We start from the raw sequence: 15,045 nt of genomic DNA on the forward strand, positions 1-15,045 counted from the left end.
AACTAGCAGTGAGCTGGGGGCACTGCGGGGTCGTTGGCTTGGACTCGAGTCTGCTCCTGTGGCATCTTACTAAAGAGACGACACTGAAGGTCCCATCAGCAGAGAATTACCCTTACTGCAAGATTTGGCAAATAAAATTTTAGGATATACAGTCTTTAAAAGAAAGAGAAAGAAGGGAGGGAGGGAGTGCGGGAGGGAGGCAGGCAGACAGATTGGATTAAATTTAAAACGCTGTCTTGTCACACTTGATATTCATTCATTTTGATTGGCTACTCGGTGCACCCTAAAATAGAGACAGTACTATCCTTACACCTTCCACTATGAAAGGGACACAGGGGAAGCCACAGAACCAAGCCCTCGCAGAACAAGCCCAAAAAGTACTTTCTACTTCTTCACCCTCGTGGACCTGAGGGGGTCCTTCAACCCAAACTACCCCCAATCCAAAGGTACACTTCTGTGATGTTTAGACTCTCCAAAACTCTACAGAAGAGGCTGCGGACAGGGTCAGTCAGTAAACTACCCCCAATCCAAATGTACAATTTCTGTGATGTTTAGACTCTCCAAAACTCTACAGAAGAGGCTGCGGACAGGGTCAGTCAGTAAACTACCCCCAATCCAAATGTACAATTTCTGTGATGTTTAGACTCTCCAAAACTCTACAGAAGAGGCTGCGGACAGGGTCAGTCAGTCAGTAAGAAGCTTGCCACACAGCAGTTCAGATCTGCGATACCTCTATAAAAAGCCAGGCATGGCAGTGCACACCACAATGCTGAGGAGGAAAGATGCTGATCCTGAGGACACACAGGTCAGCCAGTCTAGTTGAACCAATGGGATCCACATTCAGTAAGAGACCTTGTTTCAAAACACAAAATGGTGACACTGGAGACATGATCCAGCACATGGCAGCTCACAATGTTGTCATTCCAGCCACAGGGGGACTAAGTCCTCATATATGATATGTGGACATACATACACACACTCCAAAAACCCACAATAAATAAGTTTTTAATTAATTTAATGGTGACTGATATACCTAACAATGACCACTGGCGTCCATATGCAGATGCATGTATGTGCATGTGTGTGTGCACGCAAGCACACACACAACCTTGACAATTAAATCTGTCTTTCCCACAAATTCTAACACAGGATTTTCCAAAAGAGTATCTTCAGTGAAATGAATTTAATCATTCCAATTCTACTCCCCCATATTTCAGAGTTATATATTCTGTTCCTTCTTACTCACTAAAGAGCAACAACTGCAGGCACTTGCAAAATTCAGTCTAGGAATTACCTCCTGGCCAGACCATATAATTTTCTTTATATAAATTGTTTGGTTGCATTGTTTTAAGGTATATATCAAAATTGCATGCCAAGTTGTGATCCAGTAAGTTGGCCTGGAAGAACGAATCATGATCGTCTGAGATGCGAAGGGAGCAGAGGACTTCGCACCTCCCTACAGAGCATCTGGCGGGCTGCGGGCTCCTGGAAGCAGAGGCAGCCCGGGCACTGCTGGTTCCCTGTGAAGAATGAGCACAGCCACGAATCATCCTGCTTTGGAGTCAGGTATCTGGCCGAGCCACAAGGTTGGTCATGAGAGTTTGCAAGTATTGTGAAATGCTTCCAAACTCAGTCAGAAGCTGTGCCTTCGCCTAAGATGAAACTGTACGGGGCAGCTGAAGGTCTGACTTAGGCAAATATCACAGTTCTGATCTGCGGGTGCAGCAGGGCAGGAACAGCAGGCATCCATCCCTCATGACCGCCAGAGCCCAGAGCGCATGCTCATCTAACTAGGATGGGGCTAAATGAATCCAGTCCCGGGGATTTAAAGTTCAGCCATGTGCAAGCGCTGTTGCTCACTTTGGCTCCTTCTCATTAAGAGGTAAGGGGGTTCAGGTCCCCTTTTGTTAATCTTGTGGTATGGACAGTCCTATACAACCATGGCCAAAGTGCTAACAGAAGAGATCCGAGTTCACGGCTACTAACTACCTTCGCTAGGCAAGCCTACCTGGTAACCGCTGCACAAAGGGTCATGGCCAGCAGCTCACAGTGACTTTCTATTTGTAACCACTCTCTTAAGAATGCATGTCCTAAGCCGGGCGGTGGTGGCGCACGCCTTTAATCCCAGCATTTGGGAGGCAGAGGCAGGCGGATCTTTGTGAGTTCGAGACCAGCCTGGTCTACAAGAGCTAGTTCCAGGACAGGCTCCAAAACTACAGAGAAACCTTGTCTCAAAAAACAAAAAAGAAAAAAAAAAAAAAAAAAAAAAGAATGCATGTCCTTTGAAAGCCTCACAGGGAGGGGGAAAGGGACAGGCCCAGGCAGGATTCATACCAGTGGCAAGTCAGGCATCGCACCCCACCCCCACAGTAACACAGGAGAATGGGCTTTTTAAAGTTAGAAGCTGAATACTTTGGAAAACGGTGATGTCCCTAACCACAACTCCAATAGAGTGGTGTGAGGGTCATTCCAGGAACAACCGCAGAAGAGGGTGGTGACTACGGGTGGGCAGAGAGGCCCGGTATCAAAAGGCAGAGTTGGACAGGTATTTGCGTCCTCCACAGACAAGGCAGGGAATTAGATTTCTAGCTGATCTCCGTGTCCCTTCTAACTCCAGCAGTCTACAGGTCTCTAAAGGACAACTGTGTGTGGTATCTTTAGCACACACCTTCACTGTGAGCCAACACAGACAATCTGTAAAACATGCACTTGTTAGCAAACTGGAAGGCAGTGTGGGACACGGGGTCCCTGCCAAAGGCGCCTTGAGTCATCTGATGGTCAAGAGATAAGCTGGAAAATGTGTTAGCCACCCCTGGAGAGCTGGCACACAGCCATGGACCATGTCTAATTAACACTAGGGGCACTGAGAACAGTCTTGCTAATATACATCCCTTCATTTAAGAGCATTCTCTCCGCAGTTTTTCAATGCAGGAAATCTTGATGAACTTTCAGGTTCCTCGTAATTTATTGTATCACTGAATTATCAAACTCTCTAGATTGCTGAGTTCTGCTTGGTTAAACTTCTACATAGCACTGGAAAGCACTGTCCTGGGTCTTGTTATCCAAGCTCCCCACTGTTCTGTCTTTGCCAAAAATGGAGATATCATTAAAGCCTTCCTCTGTTTGACGCTGCCCTTTTACTGGGCTGTTGGTAAAACCTTGGTTGAAGTATTGCTCACCGTGTCAGTCAGTATTTGCAGCATCCTCTCAGGAGAGGGTCAGGGTTACTGGGGAGGAGTGTGGGTATGCAAATACACCTTACGCACGGGAAACAGACATCACTGTAATACCGAGTTTTTCTTCTTGTTTCAGCTCATGACTAAATGCAGGGAGGGAGGGGCACTACGGCAATGAAGCAGTGCATCCCAGATACTCAGCAGCATCAATGTTTCTGCTTTCTCCGCCATCAGTGAAAAATGGGCAGTAGTTCCTAGCTGCACGTCAGAGGGTTTCAGACTGGAACAGCCAAGTGAATGGAAAGCCCCCTATATCCACACACCTTTTCCAGCAATGCACTCGGCAACCTGGGACGCCCAACTGCACTGAGCTGCATCTACCTATATCCTGATTTTGGCTTCCAACAACGCACTGGTCTCCCTTCCTCCTGCAACTCCTTGGTAATTCTCCTTTTGTGTTTAGTTTCTGTTTAAAATGTCCTGGTTTGTGTCTGGGAACTCGAGGCAGAGGGCCAGTCCAGCCTGAACCAGTTAAAAACTGCAAGGCCAACTATGCAACTTTGAGGGGAAATCCCCTTTTCCCACTTTTTATGCCTGGGTGTGCACAAGCATGTGGGAAAGAACGCACCCACTAAAGAAAGACTCACATACCTCAAGCTTGTCAATCAAAACAGAGGATCACTTGTGCTGCTCCCCATAGCAACCAACTCCTCCTGGACCCCATTAAAGGAAGCCCCAAACAATAACTGCTACTCTTAGCCATTCTAGCTGAAGTAGTGCACTCTGTATAGTCTCTCTGAGTAAAGCACACTGGGATTGTGAGAAAGTTCAGCGGATCAAAGCATTTGGGCAGAAGAAGCCCGAGGGCCTCAGTTTGATACAAGAGGGAGGTTTTTAAAAAGGTGGATGTGGTGGGAAGCATCTACAGGTATCACATGCTTCCTGTAAGACAAAAGGAGAGAGGCAGAAACAACAGAATCTCCTAGGAGCTAACAGGCCAGCTAGCCCAGAGTACACAGTGTAACAGACAACAAGAACTTCACCTCAACAAAGCAGAAAGACAGACCCAACTCCCCCCCCCAGAGCTGTCCTGACTTCCACATGTACATGTAGTACATGTGCACCTGCACACACACACACACACACACACACACACACGCCACCACCATACAGAAATTTTTAAATAAATGAAATAAAACTTCTTGCTAATTTACTATGTATGTGCATTTAAAATTATTTGAATATGGTGGTAAGAACCTAGAAACACAAGACCCAAACAGACCACAGAGAACGAGGTGTGGATAAAAGCCCAGGCTATGGTGGCAAACTCATGCCTCTATTTGCTACCTTTTATCCTGAAGTGGGATATCGCCTACGCTGGTGTCCCCAGCTGGAGAACAGAAGCCTCAGGAAGTCCTCTTTCAGGTGAAATATTTAGGATAATTCCTGCCTCAAAAGGATGCAGTAAACACTCTTCGCACTCTTTTGAAACCTCATTGTCATGGCTTTATTGACTTAACCTCTATTTCCTCCACAACTGTTTTACTACTCCACCCCAGTCTCTCCTGCCCTTATTATTCTGTGTCCCAAGGTCCCTCAGAGCCCAGGCAGCACCAGCAAGAACCTGTCAGTCCCTCTCCTTCCTTCCACAGCCAGGACTCCCGCTGAAACTCCACCCTCCTCCACCCTGCCTTTTCCACAGGGGCAGCGGGCAGAAGACCGCCCAGGACTCCAGTCCAGCCGTGTGTCTTAACGGCTTGTCCCTTCTGTAAAGTAACAGTCCCACCTGCCCTGCCTCTCACTCATGCTGGCTATGGCACTGGCCACGTGAGTCACTCCATATGTGTTAGCTGGGATTGCGTTTATGATTATCATTCTGTGCAGGAGGCCAGAGCATGGAGTTGGGGAAACCACACGCCCAGGCAAGCTTCTTGCTCTATGAACACGGAACCGCAAACCCCAGACGGGCTCTCTATGGAGTCTGGCAACTCTCCTGCTCTCCCAGACCCGTTTCCAGCTCTTAACGCAGCCTCGGGTCACTCTCACTGCTCCTGCTCTCTGCACGGGGAGGACAGAGGCTCTCGGCAGGCGCTAGTCACCTGACCATCACCATCCATATAAAAACTGGACCTCTGCCTTTCCAGTTCACTGAAGAGTTCAAAGGGCAGTTTTCTTCCACCTGGGTTCCAGGTTTCCAGGTGCTTGCCCTCTGCAGTGACACCCCCCACCCCCTCTGCTCCTGTTCTTTTCTTACTTCCCAGGGATGGTGCACGTGATCCTCACATCTCCACCTACTTGGATAATCTCTGTCTTTTTGACCAGACACAACCTGTTAACTTGTTTCCAACCAAGACAAGGTGGCAAAGACAGGGAGTTCACGTCTGCCCATGGAAGATAACCCTACTGGTGGCCCCAAGATTCTCCTTGCTTGTTTGATAAAACAAGAGGCCATCCTGAGGAGGCCTACATGAAACAGCTGTAGGAAGGAGACACTGGAGGAATAAGAGCTCCAGGAAAGACGAAGCACTTAGGTGCAGTCAGCAAGAAGCTGGGCCCTCCGTCTTTCTCATTCAGGGAAATGAATTCCGCCCCTTCATTCCGCACCTAGCAGGGAATTCTTTCTTGGCCAAACTCCGAATGAGAAATCAGCCCATCTAATCCGTGGCTTTGTGAGACTTAGCAACAGATAAAATTCAGGCTGAAACTGGGGTCCTAACTCATGGAAGACTTGGCTCTGTCCAAGGAGGGTTAAAAGTATGGTAATCTGGAGCAAAGTTTCAAAGCACCAGAAAAAGGTGTGGCATCTTTCAGACAAGGTCCGGCATTCTCATCACTAGTCCTGAGCTCACTTCACCTCACCTGTAAGAAACAAAATAGACCTTTCTTACTCCCGAGAGTTCTATACACATACCCTAACAGCCTCGCCTTGCCGTCAAGGCTCAGTCCAGCTGACTACAACACAAACTTCTATCAGGAATAACGGGTGGGGGCTGGGATATGGCTCAGTGGTTAGGGGCACTGGCAGCTCTTTCAGAAATCCTCGCTTCAATTCCCGTACCCACGTGAGGGCTCACAGCCATCTAACTCCAGTTCAGGGAGATGACACCCTCTTCTGGGCTCCATGGCACTGCACACACACGGAGCACACACAGACATGCAGGCATAGCATCCAGACACGTAAGAATGAACCTTAAAAAAAAAACAGCACCAAGTTCCAGCACAAAGGAATGTTTCTTTGTATTTATTCAACATCTTACTACTTGTCCCTCGGTTTTTGAAGCGATTTCTTCTCTTGGTTTCTAAACATTACATTTCCTACACATCTGATACTGCTTCGACCACCTCCACCAGCTTCTCCTAGAACCCACTGAAGTGGTGCTGCATCCAGAGCCCTATGGCCTCTGACATCAACAGGCTGCTGATTTTCAAATTCCCTTTCTAGCCCAGGCCTCCCCATCAGATCCTCATCCTAAGCGCACCCGCATGCCTGCAACCTCCCCCTCCAAGCCTCCCATTACCTCACTCCTCATCTGTCCTAACAGAGCCCTCCGGCCTGCGGTTCCCCCAGTCTCGGCAAAGGGCTCACAGCATCCTTTGCCAGGAGTTCATTCCTCTCTTCCTTTGCGTCCTTCACCCAGGCCATCAAACACTCTGGCAGGATGAGCTTCACAAGGGACCCTGAATTGGTCCACTGTCTTCAGCCCACTCCCGCCGTCTCCGAGGGTTGTGCGAGCGAGCGACAGTGCCTCACTGCACTCCATCCTCCCCCTACCAGCCACCTGGCGAGCGAGACACCACACTGTATCTTTAAAGGGCCTCCTTTCTCTATACTGGCCCAGGCCTGCCTCGGACACGGACCTCCTTCCTGCCAAGTTCCAGCTTCTCAACTGAGAGTTACAACCGCTACTTCCTGGTCTTGGATCTTGGGAGGATCCTACACAACATGTCTCTGCTTAAAGATCATATGTCCCCTCCCAAGAAGGGTGTCGCTCCCCCCACCAGAAGCCTTCTCTTTCTTTCTAGAATCTAAAGAAAATTAGCACCGTTTCCCTCCCAGTTACCCCAGGTCTGCCAGGCAATCCTTATCTTTTTCCCATCCCCCACTCCCTTGCTTCGGAGTCCTCAGTCGTGATCCAAGCTCCATGGCAGGATCAGCTCAGGCCCTCAGTGTACTTGATTTACATCCACAAGGAGGACTCAGTGGGCAGAAGAACCGGGCTGTTTCAAACTGCTTGCCTGCCATCCCCGCCACTGGCTGCCCTCCTTCACTCCGGCACTCACTGCAATACACAGCCATAGTAAATTTCCACCCACCGGCTCCAGAGCAATTTCTGCGACAGCTCCTAAATCAGACAAATGTGGTTCTTAAGCAGGAAGGAGGAAACAGAAGTCTTAGAGGTATTTTCCTGCAAGTCATAAGTAAAACTAGTTGAGATGTCCAGAGGGTGGGGACATTTGCTGTGCAAGCATGACAACCTGAGTTTGCGCTCTGGAAAGCAGAAAGGTGGGTGGGAAGGAAGGGCTCCATACAAAGCTGCCCTCTGATTTCCCTACGCATACCACTGCAAACGTGCACGCTACATACACAAATATAATTGTAATATGTTTAAAGTACAGGTCATAAATATCTGTGCACTGATAACCTGCTAGACTTGCTAAGATGGGAAAGGAGGGGAGATCTATGAAACCAGTTAGGAATCAAGCCCCATCTCTTTGCTTTAACCAGCTCTGGCATGGTCACCGGCTCCCCTCAGGAAGGCTGAAGTTGCTACAGCACAAATCCTAGGTGTCATGATCACACGTTGGCTGACTGCTATGCTATGACGTCTCACACTTGTGCAAGCATGATACTGTGTTCCACAGTAGCACCTGGCACAAAGGGGGTGCTCGGTAAATATTTGTCAAACAAATGAGCACATGGATAAAATGAATTTGTTATGTTCCATTAAAAAGAATCTCTTCAGATGCAGTATCAGGATAGCGCTAAAGTGATGAAAGAAGATAAATTATACCGCGGCATATTCAACATGTAACTTCTCAGAAGTTGTGAGCAATGTGCTATAAAACTTGTGAGCAAAGCAATGTGTTAGAAATTTGAAAGAATTCATTTGGAGATGTGAAAAAATTTTTCTGCTAATGCTAACGATCACACCCTATTCTGGGTTTAAAGAACAGGCTTCTTTCCTACATGGGGCCTGCTTGGATCACAGAGCATAACTTATTAATTTTCCCATCTCAATTTGTGTAATCACTGTTCAAACCCCCTGACACACTGAGTGTGTCTGAGCAAAACCGCTAAGGAGTCTGTCTTATTCGGTGTCACTGATGCTATGGAACTTAATTGAAACCCAGCTATATCCTGTTGCCACACAAAGCAGGCTTTTCAGCAGGCCGAGTAATGAGTGTGGGCACTCCGGATTCCAGCAGGCAGCTGTCAAAAACTATCACCCAAATGACCATTTGCTCAAATCTTCTCACACCGGGAGCCAGGCAGTCGTACTTCAGGGTGGCCTAGAAAAAAAAAACACATTCCCACATCTATTGCGGGGCTGCCCTAACTGCTGTTGAACTTTTCATTTTAAGTATAAGTTCAAGCTTCCAGCCACTTTTGAGAGCGGATACAAGGAGATTTTAAAAACAATAATCTCTATCAACTTGTTTATTATGCATTTTCTTCTGAAAACTCCCAAGAATTTTGAGCTATTCTGCTATCTGGAGAGAAAAAACTCTCCCTCGTTTGCCACTTGCTGCCCTCAAAACTTCTTAGCAACATACACGGTGCATGAACCTCAACGCAGTTTGCTTTGTCCAATAGCGTGCATGGAACCTCAGCCAGTCAGTTGTGTAATAATAAACCCTTTACCTCCTGAAGAAACAAAAACGGAAAGATCGCTCGGTGCTTTAGCGCGGATGGGGACTTGGAGAGCATTAGCCGAAACTGGCAATCACTGTGAACCTCACCACACCACCACCACCTTTCTCGCTTTCCTCTTCCCTCAGCTGTAACCTTATGGGCGGGGAGGGGGCAGACAAAAATGTTTAGGACGTCCAGTTTAAGGAAGGCGAGGAAAAGCGCGGGGAGGGAGGGGGACACCAGCAAAAAACACGCGGGAACCAAGGTCCTGGTGGTCACTGCTACACAGGCTCACGATTCCTTCACAAGTGCCTGTGATGGAAACGGATCAACAATTGCTCTCAGGTGGAGGGAGGTGGAGCAGGCTGCTTGCTAGTTTCCAGAAGCTTAAACAAGGGAAACACTCCTGCGTCCCCAAAGCAGAATAAAAATGTCAACGCCGGGCCGATCAGGGGCGATCCTCTCCTACCTCGTCCCGCTCCCAAGTTCCCCACCGTGCCCGGGAGAAGCGTTCTTCTCCCACAGGCACGCGGGACCACGAACCCGACCGGCCTCTGAGCAACGCCAGGCCCGCCAGGGCTCCGCCGAGCCGCAGTTCCGCGCGCTGCCCACGGCCGCCTGACACACCCCTCCCGGCCCGCGCCGCACAGCGCCGCTCGGCCTCCCTCCCTCTCTCTCTCGCTTGCTCCCCGGCGCCCGGCTGCCCCGAGAGCCCGCGGCGCCCCCGGCACGCACCTTCGCCGCTCCCCGGGCCGGGCCCTTGGGAAGCGCACGGCCGGGTCCGAGGGGCCCGAAGCGCTCCTCCGCGTCCTCGTCGTCCTCGTCGCCGTCCACCACCTCGACGACCACCTCTTCGTCCTCTTCCTCGTCGTCGTCGTCCTCCTCCGCGCCCCCTCGGGGCTTCTCGGCCAGCCGCCCGCGCGCCCTGCGCCTCCGGCCCGCGCCCTCCTCGTCCTCGTCCTCCTCGCCCAGCAGCAGCAGGACCGGCGACGAGGCGGCGGCGGCGGCGCGCGAGGGACCGGTCCCGCGCGGCGGCGGGAGCGGCGGCCTCCAGCTTCCCGGTGCGGCGGCGGCGGGGCTGGGGCCGGGGGGCGGGAGCCCCAGCGCGGCGGCCTCGGAGGCGGGAGCGGGCGCAGCGCCCCCGCGGCGGCTGCCCAGGCTGGGGCGCTTGGCCAGGCGCCTCGCCTGCATGCCTGCGCCGGGCTGCGGCCCGGGGCGCCGGGCTCCTCGCGCTTGCGGCGGCTGCGGCGGCTGCTCGGGCCCGGGGAACGCGCGGCTGCGGCGCTGCGGGGCCGCCTCCGGGGCTGGCCGCGGCCGCTGGCTGGAGGACGCGCGGGCGCCGCCTTCGCTGGCCCGGCCCGCGGGGACGCCGGCGGCTACGGCGAGGCGGCGCGCCGGCCGCGGGCGGGGGTGGGTGTGAGCGAGCGCGCCGCTGCCGCCGCTGCTGCCTCCGCCTGCAGCGCCCGGGAGCCGCGGGCCGCGCTGCGCTCCATGCGGCCGGCGTCCCGGCCGGCGCGCGCTTTCCGGGCCCTGCGCCCGCCCGCGCGCTCGGGGCCTACCGAGGCGTCCTGGGCGCGAGCTGTTTGTGTGGTGTCTTCGCTGCCGCCCGCCCCCTGCTCGAGTCCTCGCAGCCTTCCCGGCCCCCCGTTCAGTCAAAACCCGGACTGGATTTTTTTTTCCCGACCCACGCTCTCTGAAAATCTGCCCGCTTCCTAGCAGTTGGCCGGGACACTGAGGCCGCGGTTGCCCCTGGGGCCCACTACTCCCTCTGGTGGGGAGAGCCAGGAAGAAGGTGTTGGGTTAAGAGATTGGCTGAGAGTGGTTCTGTGATCGATGGCGTCCTCAGGGGAGCTTAAGTGGCCTCCATGTGTGCCCATCCGAGGTTTGGGGTCAGTTCCCAACGTGAGTCCCCAGTCACTGAAATTCCTGCAACATTTTCATGGCCCTCTCTACCAGGCTCCTCTGAGCGCCCAGGCTGTAGGCCTTGCCTTGTATCTCCTTCAACGTTTGTTGATTGGTTGTTTTTTCTACCTGAGGACGTTACCTGTTGATGTTGGCTGAATTCTAAAAGCTTTCAGCTCTCTTGGTTTGGTCTCCTGGCATTGTTCGAATCTTGAGGGAGCAACAAACCAGGGAGTCAATATCGCTATTCCAAAATTTTTCTGTGATGTAAGGCCTAAGGTAAGGCCAGTTTGCCACGTAATGAATGATTGCCACTTTCTGAGGACTTCCCCGTGTTGTTTGGCCTTAGGCTGTGGTAAACCAGGCATTCTGCATACAAATCATACTCCTAAATTGCACTGTTTTGGCTAGGGCTGGGAGGGCGGTACTCATCAGTTGTTGAGTAAAGGTACCGCATAATCCAGCCTTTCTTATTGGGGGTTGAACAGCACCGCTTGCTAGACACATGATGGACTCAGTAGTGCTTGCTTAGGATGCCTTCCCATTGCTGAACAGGGATGAGGACAAGGATTCTAAACTGAACTAGGTCTTCCAGGAAATTGATTGCCTTCCAGAAAACGCCGATTTTAAGTAATCACACCCAAAAAGTGAGGCGGTTTCTCTTCTTCATATCTTTGAGGCATAGGACAAGTCCTGTCTATTGTTCTTTCTGAAATGCCTTTCCTACCAGCACTTCCGTTCTGGTCCCAAAGCTCTGATAATAGAAGTGCAAGTCCCTATGCTATAAAAAGGGAGGTGAACACCACACAGTTGGGCTGCCCTACTGAGACACCACCCCAGGATTAGTCTACTGAACAGGAACACACCGTTTCTAGAGAACTTTTCATGTGCAAATATCCTGCTCGAGAATTTAGAAAGAGTAAACAGTTGGAGCATTGTAATTTATGGGTGTGTCTTGAATCAAGCCTTAGAGTGGCTAATCCCTCCCACGAGGGAGTAAACTGTTTCAGTGAGTGAGGAAGAAGAGCTGTGGGGAGCCGAGGTGCTCTCCTCCGAAGTCTAGAAGGGAGCTTGGTTGGGTTGAGAAATGATTTGGAGAGAGGTAGCCAAGTGCATGGGTCTCGGCCAGGGGTGGGCAGGTGGCTGGCTCAAGGACAGTGGCGGGGGTGCAGAAGAGAATGTGTTATAGAAGGTGAGGATTAACGTGACAGCTGTCAGTCATCAGAATAGCTGTGACGTGGGCATGAGATCAGGCTGTTGACTGTCCTCAGAAGAAGGGGATAGAAAGGATGAGATTCAGGCCTTCCCTCTGCATCTCCTACCGTTTCCATGGAATTTTGCCCTCACTGCACTTGGCTCTGTCCCAGTAGAGATGCTAGATTACAGTGTGGAAGGTTGGGTAAATCATCATTTGTATTGGGGTAAGAAGACCTTTCTGATGGTCAGCTGCTTTCGGGTCACCCACGCTCCTGTAACTAACCCCTTCCTCATGCTTAGTAAGTAAGCCCAATAAAGTCCCTGGTCCCCAAGGTGGGCTTTGGTGGGACTGTTCATCATTGGAACTCTATGTCATATGACAAAACTTTCCATAGGGAGACAAAATACATCACTCATCTACTCACCCCAGATAGGGAACCCAGGACAGACCAAAGTACAGGTACCTCCAATGTCCAACTTAGTGAACCAATGAACTTAACTGGGGTTACTTACAGGAATATGCGTAAGGGGTTACTTACAGGAATATGGGTAAGGGGTTACTTACAGGAATATGGGTGAGGGGTTACTTACAGGAATATGGGTGAGGGGTTACTTATAGGAGCAGGAATGACAGCTGTCTCATGAGCTGCTGCAGCTAAGAAAAGCTTCTGAGGGAAGGCGAGCCAATTTTCATTAGTGGTGTAGCTCCTGGAGGTCAACAACATGTACATTGGAGTTGATTACATTCTAAACGATAAAAGGTCACAAATTTTTTGTTGGAGGATTAGGAGGTGGGTAGATCTGAGAGGAGTTCAGGGGAGGAGTTGGGGTGAATATGATCAATTGTGTGATGAATTTAAAAGTGATGTATGCAATCAGTTTAGACAAGTGTTGTCATCAGCTATGAACCCAACCATTACCCCTCCCTACCCCTGACGTCACCACAGAGTTCATGGCACCAACCCCCTTCAGATTAGGGCATTTTCTTGCTGAACTTTTCATTTGTAAATAATCCAGTTAGGAATTCAGAAGTCTTCACAGACGCTCGTTATTCTAAACATGATCTTAGAAAAAGACAGGATAACTTGACACAACCAAAGGACAACTCTGAAGTCCATGCTGACCGTCGGCCCTGGTGGAGCAGTCTAGTCGAGCTGGCTACAAAGAGCAGTGACACTTCTGCCTCCGCCACACCTACCAGATGAGTACTGGGCTCACAGGGCACAGTACCACAATCCTGCCTTTCTCTGGGTTATAGGGATCAGACTCAGATCTCCTGCTTGCAAGACAAGCCCTTTGCCTCCCAGCCCCAGGCCTGGCTGTAAGCACTGGTGTGCACAGTAAGCTATGGACCCCTGCTGCACAGGGAAGTAGAGAACAAACAAGAAAAAGTGAACCGACTTCAGAGGTATGGTAGGCACTAGAGAAAAGGCAAAAGTGGGAATAGGGTGGTGGCAGTTTAACATAAAGAGATATGGGCCCCAGCATGGTGGTGCATACCTGGAGTCCCAAAGGATTCTATTTCTATGTTGCAGAAAGGCTAACATAGATCGGAGCATCACCAGTTCAAGGCCAGCCTACTGGACTACAGGGGCAATCCTGACTACACCTATTCAAGCATGAACAAGACAGAAGAAAACAAGAAGTGTGCATATGTTTACATCAAAACAGACTCAAGCAACCACGGATCACAGTGTGAAACTAAAATAGGAACCTGCAGTGAACCAGGTTTCCTTCCTATGAAAGTGTTTCCTTCTGCTGTCTGCTCTGTTGTGCCGTTTGGTTGGTGGTACTGATCCACAGGGACAGGTCGGCTGTAGAGCAGATGCCGCTCATTACGCTGTGATCTCTGTGATCGTTGACAACTTGCCGTCTCTTGTCTGGGTTCCTGTGATCCACAGTGAGTCTTAAACCTTTGACATTTGGGTCCCAAAGATGTGTTTAAAAAATGATTGAAGACAGCAAGGCTCATTTTTGACATTTTGTTTGATATTTTTGAGATTCAGAAAAATAGAAACCATGGCCTCCAAACTGTAACCCTTGCAGAGACACAATGGACTCATCCACCACTGACTGCTTTGGTGTCATTATCAACCTTAAGTAATTAAATCTTTTGATCGTGGTAGCACCTTCCAAAAACTATTTTTAATCGAAAAGTAACATTTTGCCCTTTATAAAGGTTATGAAAGTAAGATTAGGTTCATCTTCCAGACTTCTGGGAACCTCAGGAATGATGTCAGTTGATGACTGTCACTACTCCGTATGAAGACTAGATGACGGGTAGAAGCGTGGCTCATCTCACAACTTTCTCCGACAGCCTGACTCAAACTCAGTTTCACATGACAGTTTCTTCTGTGAGCAATTAACTCAAACCCTTTAACCACACTGTATTCCTATAGTTCTGAATAATGCCTCCCAAAGACCTGATGGGAGGGGCATATTATTTTCCATCCCTCCACACAATTGCTGTGTGTGCGTGTGTGTGTGTGTGTGTGGTGTGTGTGTGTGTGCACGCGTGTGTGTGTGTGTGTGTTTGCATCTTGGTTGTGACCTCATCTGTTGCGTCTTCCTCCTATACTGACATGTATGCAATGGATGAGCAATAGAAAGAACACCTGACTAGGATTTTAGAAGCATAGCTAGAATGCTGTGTGTGACACTAATTTAGGCCTTCTTCTCTGAGGAGTTCACAACTTATGGTGACTGAGCGGTGCTCCCCACTTTCATAGTAGACGCCTGTGTTCAGATGGAGCAGTTGCCCACTCTTAGCCCTCACAAATAGGCCCCAGTATATACCCACAAATGTACAATGATAAGCTTGCTTGAGATTGGGTGTCCTCTGAGACAAATCCTGCTGGTTACCTCTGTTTCTAGGAGCATGCCCTTCCATTCGATGGCTCTCCCTGTTTGGTTGGG

The 15,045-nt window shown here is 50.3% G+C and overlaps 1 protein-coding gene and 1 long non-coding RNA gene across 4 annotated transcripts in view; one reads left to right on the top strand and one right to left on the bottom strand.

The window, feature by feature from the left end:
• Znf704 (zinc finger protein 704) overlaps positions 1-10,312 on the bottom strand; it is a 189,138-nt gene extending 178,826 nt beyond the window's left edge. For 2 of the 3 annotated variants that reach the window (XR_007595306.1, XM_050161705.1), the window contains exon 1: positions 9,766-10,312. Coding sequence is in view for 2 of the 3 variants with exons in the window: in XM_050161705.1 (XP_050017662.1) it covers positions 9,766-10,221 (456 nt within the window). In the remaining variant the exon portion in view is untranslated. The remainder of the gene's footprint in view (positions 1-9,765) is intronic. The other variant, XM_050161706.1, reaches the window with a different exon arrangement.
• Positions 1-15,045, top strand: part of LOC126513379 (uncharacterized) — a 1,096,546-nt gene that overhangs the window by 964,243 nt on the left and 117,258 nt on the right. The window lies entirely within an intron of this gene.

This window comes from Alexandromys fortis, unplaced genomic scaffold, assembly GCF_014885135.2.
Source record: "Alexandromys fortis isolate MF-2015 unplaced genomic scaffold, M_Fortis_MF-2015_v1.1 scaffold_74, whole genome shotgun sequence".
NCBI classification, from domain to species: Eukaryota; Metazoa; Chordata; class Mammalia; order Rodentia; family Cricetidae; genus Alexandromys; species Alexandromys fortis.